The sequence below is a fragment of the Penaeus vannamei genome, chromosome 15 (genome assembly GCF_042767895.1).
Source record: "Penaeus vannamei isolate JL-2024 chromosome 15, ASM4276789v1, whole genome shotgun sequence".
In the NCBI taxonomy this organism is placed as follows: Eukaryota; Metazoa; Arthropoda; class Malacostraca; order Decapoda; family Penaeidae; genus Penaeus; species Penaeus vannamei.
In genome coordinates, this window is record NC_091563.1 from 36,905,131 (window position 1) to 36,918,586 (window position 13,456).

At 45.4% G+C, this 13,456-nt stretch overlaps 1 protein-coding gene across 1 annotated transcript in view; it reads left to right on the forward strand.

Moving 5' to 3' along the window:
- The window catches only part of LOC138864219 (ephrin-B1-like), a 283,694-nt gene extending 271,953 nt beyond the window's left edge, over positions 1-11,741 (forward strand). The window contains exons 2-6 of the mRNA XM_070130706.1: positions 3,312-3,453; positions 8,437-8,605; positions 8,719-8,859; positions 10,790-10,975; positions 11,431-11,741. Coding sequence (XP_069986807.1) covers positions 3,312-3,453; positions 8,437-8,605; positions 8,719-8,859; positions 10,790-10,975; positions 11,431-11,585 — 793 coding nt within the window. The 3' untranslated portion in view covers positions 11,586-11,741. The remainder of the gene's footprint in view (positions 1-3,311; positions 3,454-8,436; positions 8,606-8,718; positions 8,860-10,789; positions 10,976-11,430) is intronic.
- The last annotated feature ends 1,715 nt before the right edge of the window (positions 11,742-13,456 follow it).

Sequence of the window (13,456 nt, forward strand, 5' to 3'; positions counted from 1 at the left end):
GAAGGCGGAGGAGGTTCTGCAAGCTGTCTTCCGTATGGTGAGGGAAGGGGGTCATTATGAAGCGAGTCGTGTGGGGAGGGTGTGTTCTTATTTTCAAAGTCCTACCAGCCCTAGCTGCTTCAATTGAAACCATTGATGCCAGGGCATTGGCTTTACACCGAGCCGTGGGTATGGGACGCCGTCAAAACCTTAGTGTTGTTGCATCTTAAATTAATTACATTTCATTGAGGGTTTAGACAAATGTTTGTGCCGTTGTTATCAAGATGAACGCGGGGGTTTAATAGGCGACCATAATGAGAACCCAAGGACTTTGATCCAATTTAGATTAAGGTAATGACGACGGCGAGCGTGCGGTGAAGCAGCAAGGTATGATTTAGCGGCGGCGCTGGCAAGGGCGTGCGTCGGCCAGCCGTGCAGGAGGACATGCGCCGTCCCCAAGCTGTCCCCCAGTCAGCCGCCGTCGCCCGCTGACCCGAGGGCGTTGTGTGGCACTGTGTGACCTCACCGTTGTGCAGTGGAGTGCGTCAGACATACAAAGTATCGAAAATGATATTGCACTTGCTGAGAACCGCTGTGAGTCATTCCCTAATTAACATTTTTAACATAGCGATCTCCGGAGTATGACGCGTTTCGAGGTGACCCGCGCCGCCGCGCCCTGCCCGGCCGTTGGTTTGCTGAAGCAGCCCCCATGTCTTGTTCGATTTCCATTAGTTTTGCGTATTTTAATCCCATTTTTTCTCTCTCATTTCCATACGCCCCCTCGGTTTAATTACTTACCTTCCCCTTGTCTCCTTTCATTGATGGAGTTGCTATTGATGTGTATTTGATTCGCATGGAGTAAATGAGCGTGACGTCACCAGTCGTAAGTGTCTGCCTCCGGCCTCGGTGTCCCTCCCGCCCTGCCGCGCTTTCTTCGTCCTCTCAGGGTCCGCAGCGTCGCCCCCTCCCCCTGACACCGTCCCTGCTGGCCCCCTGCCGATGTTTATGGAGGCACCGGAGCACCCCCTCTGCGAGGCAGCCAACCCGAACCCGACCCGGACCGACCAACGGGTTTATAGCACGGAGTGTTTTATGCGAGGGTTGAGTCGGTCAGCGAGAGGTTTATGCGTGGTTTAGTCGAGTTAGGACATGGGTGATGGTAGTCGCTGCGGAGTTTAGGCAAGGATTGTGTCATGTTCTGGCTTTGTGCGAGCGGACGACTGGGTTATCCGAGTTCGACGAACAGAAAACGGGAGGAGACGCGCTCGGGTCGTCCGTCGGCGCTGCCCCGTGGGATCACTTCGGGGACGGTTCGCGGGGGCGTTTCGAAGGCGCGTCGTCGGTATTTTTTTACAGCCAGACTGGCCCTCAGATGTACTTATAAAAAAGGGCTTCCTCCTAAAAGTATGCCACTCATGTTAATTAGACAACTTTGCGCCGTGGTCATGACAAGTTTATGACACTTTTAAAGCAGTGTTGGTATTCCTCACGAGTCCAAGTACCTGCAGTGATAATATCCCGAGTGAAAGCGCGAGGAGCTCCTGTGCTCCCCCGAGGGCCCGGCCGCAGCCCCATGGCGAGCATCGTGACATTCTTAATATTATTGTTTACATCTCCAACGGGGCGGGACTCGGGGCTCGTAAAATTCCTTGCACGCTAAGGATTACTAGCGTGATTTGGGTGGTCGCTGTTATGAGAAGTGGGGATAAACTTGTGCGAAGGAGCTTTATCCCTTCTGCCCTTTGGAGTGTGGAAGTGTGTCTGCGTCTGTTGGTTTCTCTGTCGCTCATGAACAGTTGTGCATCGCGTCGGCCATTTGGCAACGCCTAAGAGATCTCCAGAGATGCTATCTGTTGCATGTAGGCCTAAGTTCTCTCTCCTCCTTTCGAGGGATTAGGGCGAGGTGTGTCGGCGAGAGAGTTCAAGTGCTGCCTCGACGACCCGCATCAAGAAGTTTGTATTTTGTGGGTCGGGCGCCGGGTTAATGCGTCCTTTGTATCCCTCCTCCCTGCGGTATAATCCTGGATATCCCACGGGAGGATCTAGGCCGCGTTTACCCTTTTCCTGAGGACCCCGCTGGCCTGGCTCGGTCGGCTCCGGCGGGCTCGTTCCCACAGATGTCGGCTAATGGCATATCCTACTACTGCCCCCTCCCCTTCCCTCCTTCCATGCCTCTTTCTCCCCTCCCTGCCTCCTCCCTCCCTCCCTCATCCCTCCTTCCCTCCCTACCTACCTCCTCCCTCCCCCCTCTCTCCTCCCTCCCAATCCCCCGTCCCCCTCCCTCCTCCCTCCTCTCCCTCCTCCCTCCTCTCCCTCCCTCCCAATCCTCCGTCCCCCTCCCCCCTCCCTCCGGTCTCTCCACTTGACCCATTTCCCTGTTCTTGCCTGACCCATTTTTTCACAACGTATTTTTTTTAGAAATGGCAATTGGCATAGAACTGGGCATGGTTGATAACAATCATTAGTTGACTGAAAGCAGTGCAGGATTCTTCAAAGCCGATGATGCCACCTGATCCCTCTGTCCCGGAATCCCTCCATTGTTCACCTATTGCACGCGTTGCCGATTGTAGTGCTGCCTTGGTACTAATTCAGTGTGTGCGTTTTATGAGTTAACGAATCCTATTTATGTATGTATGTCGGTATATATGTATATAGGTATACATGCGTGTGTCTGTATGTGTACAAGTGTACACATACAGACGCACACATGTATGTATATCACATATATATCACCTATAGCGCATAGCACAATCGACTCCCTGGAATCTTGTAAACCTCAAAGTGTTGCCTTAGTTAGGCGAGCGTGGTTAATTCAGGCGGCCATCCACACCATCGGTTGCAATGACCTTTATCAAAGGAGAATATTTAGGCGGAGTGAGCCATGTTCTTTTAATCGCCGGTTGACAGACGTCTGAAGAATAGCTGAGTCTGACCTTCTGAAAGTTTGTGGTATTTATATTATATTCATGTGTGTCGTTATAGGAATGTCCTCGGGACTTGTACAGCGACGATAGATTACGCCAGGCTGTTACTCAAAGATTTAGAGACTGAGAAGTCGTTTGGGCTAAGTTCCGACCCGAGAGAATCATGCGATTCCGAAAAGAGGAGGAAAAGAAAGAAAAGTTTTTTCAAGGAAAGTAGAGTTATAGGTGGAAAAAAAGCAGGATGGCTGGAATATTAACCTTGATGCTGCGTGTTGAGCGTGAACTAAAGACGGGGTGCTAGAACTGATATTTACTGTTAGATGTAGGATACATAGTATGTTATTTTAGTCCTCAGTAATCTACATTAATTATGTGATATGTGACTAATCTTATCTCTTTTTCTTCCAGATTCCGGATAGACAACACAGATCACATCATAGACGTGAACAAGGGCAACGTACCCTTCGAGTATGACCAGGTCAACATTATATGTCCAGTATACAACAAAGACACCTCAGACGAGGAGGCCGAGAAGTACATCATCTACAATGTAAGTTGTTCAAGGAGTTGTTTGATTTATACTTGGTGGGGAGAGAGACATACAGGGAAGCGGAGACAGAGACACACACACACTCTCTCTCTCTCTCTCTCTCTCTCTCTCTCTCTCTCTCTCTCTCTCTCTCTCTCTCTCTCTCTCTCTCTCTCTCTCTCTCTCTCACACACACACAAACAAATACACACACACACACACACACACACACACACACACACACACACACACACACACACACACACACACACACTCACACTCACATATGTAGACAGACAGACAGACAAGACACAGATACAGAGACGGAGGGACAGAAAGGAGAGAATATGTGCCTGTTTGTTTGTTTAAGTCACAAACGTTTCTGGAAGAGGTTTATCCGAAATGCGAGGTTTCCAGACTCTCCCGCCGCAACTCTCCAGACGCCGATAACAAAAAAGAGAGAAAAATTGCGGTTTTATTCGACCCAGTCAAACCGCGTCCCATCTGCCCGTTCTTTTTCCCTCGTTCGTCTGGAACTTCCCTGCCCTCCCTCTTCCCGATAGCACCTCCAAATCGCCCTTCATCAGACAATTAATACACGAGTAAACATGGCATTAACGTGGTCGAGTGATGGCGACCGGAAAAATCAAATATAATCCGAAAGTCACACTCCGATCTCGGGCGCGCGCCAACACCCGGCTCTCCTGCCGCCGCCTCTCCCACTCCCTCGGGCTCTCGGCGCACTTTTCCTTTCACGGCGTCTTAATAATATGTGACATTTAAGGGAGCTTTCCTCGCTGAAGCCGTTCCTTTGGGCTTGATGAAATAATGTGGAAAGTGGTTCGGGCAGTGGCTTTCATGGCATACCGAGTACTATAAATAGAAGCTGGATTTTTTTTCAAGCCGCGCGGTTGAAGTTTCACGAGCCCATTAATGTACGTGACATTCACGATAACAGCATCAGCGCTGAGATGAGGCGCTCACGCACGCACGCTTGCACTCAAGGCCTCCCCCCCGCCCTCTTCTTTCACTCCCCCTGCCATTCGCACATAAGAGAGCGCGACCTCGCGGGCCAAGGGGGTGGAAAGTGGTCCAGATCTGCAGATGTTCCATCGATATTGCAACACCCGAGTGAGAAGGATGGTGTTGGTGCAGATTATGCAAATTTTCCCGTTCACTGGCGGATAAAAGTGCTTAGACAACACGCCCGTGGTGGAGCCGTGGCCTGGCCGACGCTGTTTTTCCCCGAAGCTAAATGCTGCGTCAGTTGATTCAGACTTCATGGGATTCGTACTCTCTTGTGCTTGCAGGGGCGGCGAGCGTCCTGCCAGAGCCTGCTTGCTTCGGGAAGACGCTGCCGTCTCGGCTCCTCCTTATACGGACGAGCAGATCTCCTCGGCCGTGCTTTCTAAACGCGCGAACAAAGGAAAGCACCGCCTTCGCTCGCATTCAAGTGTATGCTGACGAGTGGTCCGGTGGCGGCGTCGGAATGCATTCTCCGCGCGCACGAACGGGTGAATAAACAAGCCGAGGCAAGGTAGTAACGGATAATAATTATACGGAATGAGAAACGATGAATGAAATGAAGAAGGAAGAGCGTCCGTGAGTGTTTTTTTCCCCCCTTGAACGCTCAGCCTCCGAAGACAAGTCGATTCCGGGGCCCGACAGCGTGGCGCAAGAGTTTCGTCAGATTAATGGCGCAGAAATTTGAAATGTCGATTACGCAAAGGCTTTTACAAGTGCGTCGAGCGTTTGCATGGAAGCCTCGCGTTTCATTGTTTCGCCGAGCATATCAAATTAACTGCGATCTTTTTTTCTTTTTCCTTTTTTCTTTTTTTTCTTTTTTTTTTTTTTGCATTTTACAGCTGCGGTGGACAATTTGTGGAAGCGTTGGCGGTTTATGGAAGCGTGGATTTGCTCTTAAAGTTTTGACTGTGCCAAGTTCTGAGTAATTCATGGCGAAAAATGCGAATATTTTGGGGGTTTATGTTAACGTATGTGTAAGACAATAGCGAACTTGAATGAACATTTATTATGTAGGGAAATGTCAGCGAACACACACACACACACACACACACACACACACACACACACACACACACACACACACACACACACACACACACACACACACACACCAAAACGCACACAAACACCAAAACGCACACAAACACCAAGACGCGCGCGCACACACCAAAACGCACACACACACCAAGACGCACACACACACACCAAGACGCGCGCGCACACACACACACACACCAAGACGCACACACACACACACACACCAAGACGCACACACACACACACCAAGACGCACACACACACACACACACCAAGACGCACACACACACACCAAGACGCACACCCACACACACACACACACACACACGCACACACACACACACACACACACACACACACACACACACACACACACAAACACACACACACACAATCCCCAAGACGCACACACACACACCAAGACGCACACACACACACACACACACACACCAGAACGCACACACACACACACCAAGACGCACACACACACACCAAGACGCACACACACACACCAAGACGCACACACACACACCAAGACGCACACACACACACACACACACACACACACACACACACACACACACACACACACACACACACACACACACACACACACACACACACACACACACACACACACCAAGACGCACACACACACACCAAGACGCACGCACACGCACACGCACATACACCAAGACACACACACACGCACATGCACACACCTATCTATCGCTAGAAATAGATAGGCCTTTCAAACCGTGGGCTTGTAGAGCTCCAGAAAACAGCTGAAGTGAAGAGCAAAGAGAAAGGCTTGGGTGTGGCGGAAGGGCGTGAGAGAGAAAGAGAAAGTGAACGCAGCATCACCTCTGCCAGCGGCCCGGGGCATGGGAAGGGGGAGGGGGGAGGGGGAGGGGTGTGTGGGGCGGGGGAATGTGGGCACCGAGACCGGGGGGGTGCATGCGAGCGGAGCGCCGCCGACACGACCGCTTGGGCCTGCACTCCAAAGCTGCTGAGGTCATCTTTTGTTTATTCCAGGTCGAGCTGTGGCGTAATCAGCATCGGGAGGGAAAAAGCGAGTACTTCTTTCATATTTGGTAGAACTGCGGCGTTAGTGTAGGCGATTGTCGGTTGCAGGTTGAGTTTTGGAAGTGTGCGCACAATGAAGCCGTGATATTTACGATGATTATTCTATCGTTAAATAGCATTCTATATTCGGCAATATTGAAGCACGATTCTTCACGAGAAAGAAGGTAAACGACGAGTCCTCGATAGTTTCAAACTTAAAGTAAAAAAGGTGGCAATCCACATAAACCCGCCGCGGACATGGCAGAACAAGAGCGCGAGATAAGGCAAGCACGGGCGGCCGCGGCGTCAAGGCACCACGCCCAGACACTTGCACAATCGCGGGACAAAGGACGTCGGCGGCGGGCGTCTCCTGCGAGCGGCGCGGACCCACAAGCACGCTGCCACCGATCAGCCTCGGGACCACCGCCGTCGTGGCTGGCTCCGAAGGCGAACCTCGCTCCTTATCTCCGCACGAAGATGTATAGAACAGCGAAATGGAAAGAGAAAAAATAATACCCGAGAGGAGAGAACGTTGCTTGAAGTCAAGGGAAAATAGATTTTCAAAAAGGAGGTTTTAGAAGTGTCGTGTTTAGTACGGCGGAATGGAGATGTATCGAGATGCAGTTGATGTGGAACATCGCGGGCATTGACGGAGAGGGGGGGGAGGGGGCAGTGGCTAAGAGAAGCCCCCTCCCTCTCCCCCTGCCTCCCCTGCCCCCTCCTGCCCCCTCCTGCCCATACCCTGTCTCCCCTACGTGGCGGTGCACAATCTTCGTGCCGGTGAAAGCTGTTTACAGGCGATGGGAGGCGACTCCGGCATTCAGCCTGATCTGCGGTTGCTGTTCCCCGCGTCGGTCGTGATGCGGGCCTTACCTCCGGGAGCGGGCCGGGGGGGGGGAAGGGGGGGGGGGTAAAAGAAAAACACCATTTGCAACAACGGCGCTCGCTCGGGAATTCTGCTTGCTCTCTTTGGCGTTATCCCAGTCACCCCCGCTGCTGTGAAAAAGCGCTGCATGTTATGATTATTACAGTTCCTGTAAAGAATGCTGAATGTTGGACTTACAGTTGGTAAAGGGAAGGAGCAGAATCCTAATGATAAAAAATAGCCGGAGTCGGGCGCAGCGACGGCCAGCCGAAAACGGGGAGGTATGATAATCTGACTGAATTAAAAAGAAATCCGTGAATCGTATGCTACTCATTTACCGCCAAGATGGAACACCACCAAGCCTTTTAGGGAAGTTCACTGCCAGCTCAGAAATATTCCTTCCAATAAGTTGATGGCCATTACGCGTCTAGACGGAGTCGGGACTGATCTCCGCGCTGCCGATGTATTTAATGATAAAACGTGCTTCCGCTCGCAGCACGGCTAAGTGCTTTGATGGCCCGACCCCATTATGGATTTCCTTCAGATAACCTCATCTCAGGAACCTCTCGTTAACCCCAGGAAGGACCCTGTGTTTGAGCCTCCTGCCACCCCTCCCTCCAGCCCGCGGCTCGGCCAATCACAAATAAGCTCGGGAAGAATCTCGCTTCTCATTCGCTTAATCGTTCGATGAAGTGAGTGAAGGCGGAGGGGAAAGGTTTGTTTTGATTGAGATGTGGCGAGGGAAATCAAACGCCATCTAACATTGACGTTCCAATGCCATTCGGAGCATTATGTAAAGATAGGCCATTATCGAAGCGCTGATTGACTCCACAGTTTGCGGTTTTATCGGAGTGCAGTTAGATTGCAAACACTTATGTGATTATCAGTACTAACGACTGGCAAGTTACAAAAATTGATAAAGACATTTATGTATTAAAGTGCGTAGATTAGTATAATATTAATGGTATGATAATGGCTGACTTGTAATAACGGCATTTCCGTTCCCGCAGGTGAGCAAGGAGGAGTACGACACTTGTCGCATCACCAACCCGTCGCCGCGGGTCATAGCTGTGTGTGATAAGCCGTACAAACTCATGTACTTCACCATCACCTTCCGATCCTTCACGCCTCAGCCTGGAGGCCTGGAGTTTCACCCAGGCCAGGACTACTACTTCATCTGTGAGTGTTTCCCTAGTGTTCTTATGTATCATTGTATTGGAATTCCTTAATGTGATTATATGCATTTACGAAAAAATGTCCCCTTCACTCACCCGCCTGCCTCCACCCAACAGCGACGTCGGGCAAGGATGACCTGCACCGCCGCATCGGAGGCCGCTGCTCGTCGCACCACATGAAGGTGGTGTTCAAGGTGTGCTGCGACCCGGAGTCCCAGCCGCCCCAGGACCAGGCGAACAACCACATCCCCAACAACGGTAGGTCGCGGCGTCCCTTCATCACGTGCCCTCTGTTAGTTAGTTTTCAGCTCAGTAGTGTACAGTATATTCAGCGGTTGGTAGTTGTACCTTGTGAGGTTCGCGTCATCTCCGTTGGAACGTCGAGTAGGGGCATTGTTTAGCTAACCTGAGGATTTCTTTGGGGTTGTGGGTATCGAATCGGTCCGTGTGGTTTGTGATCGGGATTAGTTCTCTGAGACACAACCAGTATATCTTCATTATGCTTTATACGGGAGCTTAATAAGGAGGCTTATTCACTCTTGCAGAATTTGAATAGGACATTTTTTGCGCACTGTAGCAGGCATTACTGTAGATCATGGGACAGATGTTATTAAGATATCCTAAAATAGTATTGAGATTTAAAACAATTTTTGCATGATTAGTTAAGCATAGAGTACCATTGTTTGGTTGTGATGGCTGTAATATCCGTGTTTTGTCTTTTTTAGCTACTTGCATAGTTATGCTTGGTAAATTCATTATTTTGATGACTTGGATTAGGTGCGTTAGAACTGAAACGGCAGTTATAAAAGCAGTCATATTGCTTCCATGAGTTATTAAGGATTGTATTGTCCGACACATGTATATTGTTAATAATATGGCAATGTTAATGATGTTTTTTCCTTTTTATTTTTCATCTTCCTTCTTTTCCAATTCCTCATTACCAGCTAGATCCCTTTCATCCCCCCAATTCACCCTCTAAAATGTATGGAATTTTATCACAGTATCATCACTTGAGTATTCTCATTCGTACATATTTAAACAATTTAGTGTTGATAGTATTTCAATCAAAACCTTGTTTATCACAAGTAATTTGTATTTTGTATTGAATATTTGTTCTCACAACGTTTCCTTCCCAATCATTAGTAATATTGTTATTCATCCTCCACAAATCCGTGAACTAGGATTTCCCAGAAAACCTCCCACCTTATCCATCCTTCTAGCATTCCACCCTCCCCTCTTTATGTGATCCTGCCCTGTGTTGTTCCCAAGTTTTATGATGCAGTGCCTCACGTCCTTGCCAAAGCCAGTTTGCACTGAACACTCCTCCCATGCCATGCATTGCACAAGCTGTATCCAATGCATCTTGAAGCTATTGTTATTTAAGTGTATTTACATATGTATGTCTGTATGTCCGTGTTCCACCTGCCCCCTACAGTATGCCTTGCTTACAGTGGTTTGTAGTTCCCCACAGCTTGTTGAAAAGCCTCCTCCCGTGGTTTGTTAAGCTCTTAAAAATAAGTCTTCTGCTTTTTGTGTGTTAGTACTGTATACAAGCATTGTTGAGTATATTAGTATATTTTGATGCATCTGCTTACATTTTGTTTTCTAATTAACAAATTTGAAAAGGTAGTAGGTGTACTAGGTAAGCTATTAAACATTAGCAGATATTTTCGTGAATTGCGGTATATGATTTTATTATGATATTCTTTTTATGATATACTTTCTACCAAGCTTACATAGAACTAGTGCTACTTCTTTGTAAGGTGATGATTATTCCTTTGTGATTTTTCCTGGATTAGTCCAATATTCTTTTTATCACTCAGAATATGTGGAATTTTCTTCTGTTTTTTCTTTTTTTTATAATGGGAATGAATGAATCATACTAAGTTGGATGCTAGAAGGAGATGCAACCTCAACCTTTTACTGGTCCATGGGGTTACTATTATCCTTAGTATATGATTACAAAAGTGTTGCTATAATTGAAAACCAAAATTCCTAGCCACTTCCCTGATAAAAAAAGAAGAAAAAAAGAAAAGGCAGACTTCTAGAATAGGTTAGATATTCTTGTCTCATAAAGACAGTATACACCCAAGGGAATTTTGGTTATATGTAGAATTTAGAACACTACAAAGACCTCTTCTAGATGCTAGATGCTTAGCCGTGGTGTATTTTGTGTATCTCGTTGCAGGCCTGTCCACCCCTAGAGGCACCACCACTACTACCACCTCCACCACCAAGTCTACTACCACTACTACTACCCCTAAGACCACCACCACTTCCACTACCACCACCTCCCTCAGCACCACTTCCCTAAAGACCACCTCTCACAAGAGTGCTGATCCCCATACCATCAAGACCACCACTAAGAAGACAGGTTAGTATGATCCCCGAGTGGTGGGTCCTTGCCACCTCTGACACTGGATCACTGCTCAGCCTCAACTTTACTGATTTGGTTGTGCCTTTGGTTTTGTTTCTTTGTATTATCATTGCATTGATCATCTCATTGTTCTACCAATTAATGATTTGTTGAATAAAATTACTTTTCTAAAGTGTGCAGAACATGCATATATTTTTTTGGTATTTTCAAGGTAATATGTATAGAAAATTGCATATAAATCCTTATACTTCATTGTATGAGATTTTTTTTTTGTATTAATGATGATTTAAGCATTTTTGTTTTGTTGAAAGAAAAGAAAAGAAAAAATACGGTATGAAACAATTTTTGATGGGTAAAAGTTTGCCCACAAGGTTTTACAACCTATGTTATTTCAAACCTAGTAAATTTTAGATGTTTGTAGAAATTTGCTAACACACATTCATCTCTTGCAGATACACATCAGCCTGACCGAAGGGAAAATGAGGTGGTGAAGAATGAGGAACTAACATTGAATGCATCTCCACAGTCTGCCACCTTGTCCTTCATGACAGCGTTCTGTCTCTTGCTGCCCCTGGCAGTGTCCAGGTTCCTCACCACACATTCCTAAGAGCAGTATGGCCAGGCAACATGGATATCAACATGCCAGAGTGTTATTTTACACATTGAAATTTTGAAAATTTTGCTAGTGGAAAAGAAAAAATCTGTCAACTGTTGTCTGGATTACAAAGAAATGGGGTTTCAAGTGTAAGAAATACACATAAAAACACAATATATATATATATATATATATATATATATATATATATATATATATATATATAATATGTGTGTGTGTATGTATGTATAAGTATTTATGTATGTGTATGTGTATGTATATGTATATGTATATGTATATATTCATACACACACATATATATATATATATATATATATATATATATATATATATATATATATATATATATATATATATATATATATATATATATATATATATATATATATATATATTCACACACATACATACATACATGCATATATACATATATGTATATATTTATACATATATATATGTATACATATATATATAGCAATGGATATGATGGCTGAGCCATTATAGTGATGGTCTAGCTAGCTCTTGGCACCAATTTTTGTGATGGATAATATAGATGGATATTTTGGAATCATTAGCTGGAGCAGCATAAGATTAATTTGAGTCACATCAATGTTGAATGATAGTGGATGTACTGCACAGTGGACTTATCAAAGGTGTTCATATTCACACAATAGGGTATCTTTACCTTATTTATATATACATGTGGTGCAAATACTTTTTTGGACAGTTGTCTCGTGTATCTCTGAGTATCATCACATGTAGATTTTGGAAGTGTATGTAAATCAAGAACACGCTCTACTGTCCAGCTGTTTTCACCCTGAGTGAGTGATGTGTGTGTCATGTGGGAGTTGCTGCCCACAGTGGTTTGTCAGCCTCAGTACTTCCATGCAGGGGTCTCCCTCATGTTTTATTTATCTTCATTTTCATAGTTATGTGGATATGAAGATTGAGTGAATGATGGCTTGAAGAAAAAATAAATCAATAAAAAGATGCTAGATGTACACAAGTAAAACATGTACAGAAAATGTCTGCAGTCCTACTAGGGGTCTCTGCTGGACCGAAGGGGAGTCGATGTATTGCCTTCACGTACCTTTATTTTTCACCCATGCTTTACCTGTCATTCTCATCATCACCCTTATGTATGCTTTAGTATTTCTGTATATAGGTTCGTTATTTAATGTATGTATTTTGGTTATGCCTATTAGGTAATTTTCTTAATAAACTCGGAATTTGTTTGTGCCAACGTAGGTCATTATGATCTATTGCAAGTTTAATGTCTTGGCTCTGAATAGTTCACATCAAATTCTTTGTGAATTGCTGGAGTTCATTCTTGTGAATTTTTATGGACATTAGTTGCCAATATGTTTTCAAATTCATTCTTTCTGGTAACTAGGATGGTTTAAGGTGAATATATGATGAGTATTTTGAATCCTTAAAACAGATAACTATTTGTTACCATATTTTTTAGAATGTTATTTTTTGACATTTATAAGTAGTGCTGAAACTTGTACCATCCTTGTTTACTATATGTGACATTACAGTGTAAATATTTGCTTTTACTATATTCTCATGCAATAATGGCAGTTCAGGTTGGTTTACTTTCATATATTTATAAAGATTGATTTTTTCAATACTATCTTTCTAGTTTGTCAGTATAGATTTGTTTTTATTTTTATTCTTATCAGTTATTTCAGCTTTCTATTCTTTTATTTTTTTTTTTCTTAATGAGATTAAGTATTATTAAAAACCAACCTTAAAAGTGAAGCTTCTGAAACTCAAGGAATTCACATAAAACCTTATCATCAATCTTCCTCTCTATAAGTAGTATATATCCACAATATAGTATTCACAGCTTAAAGAAT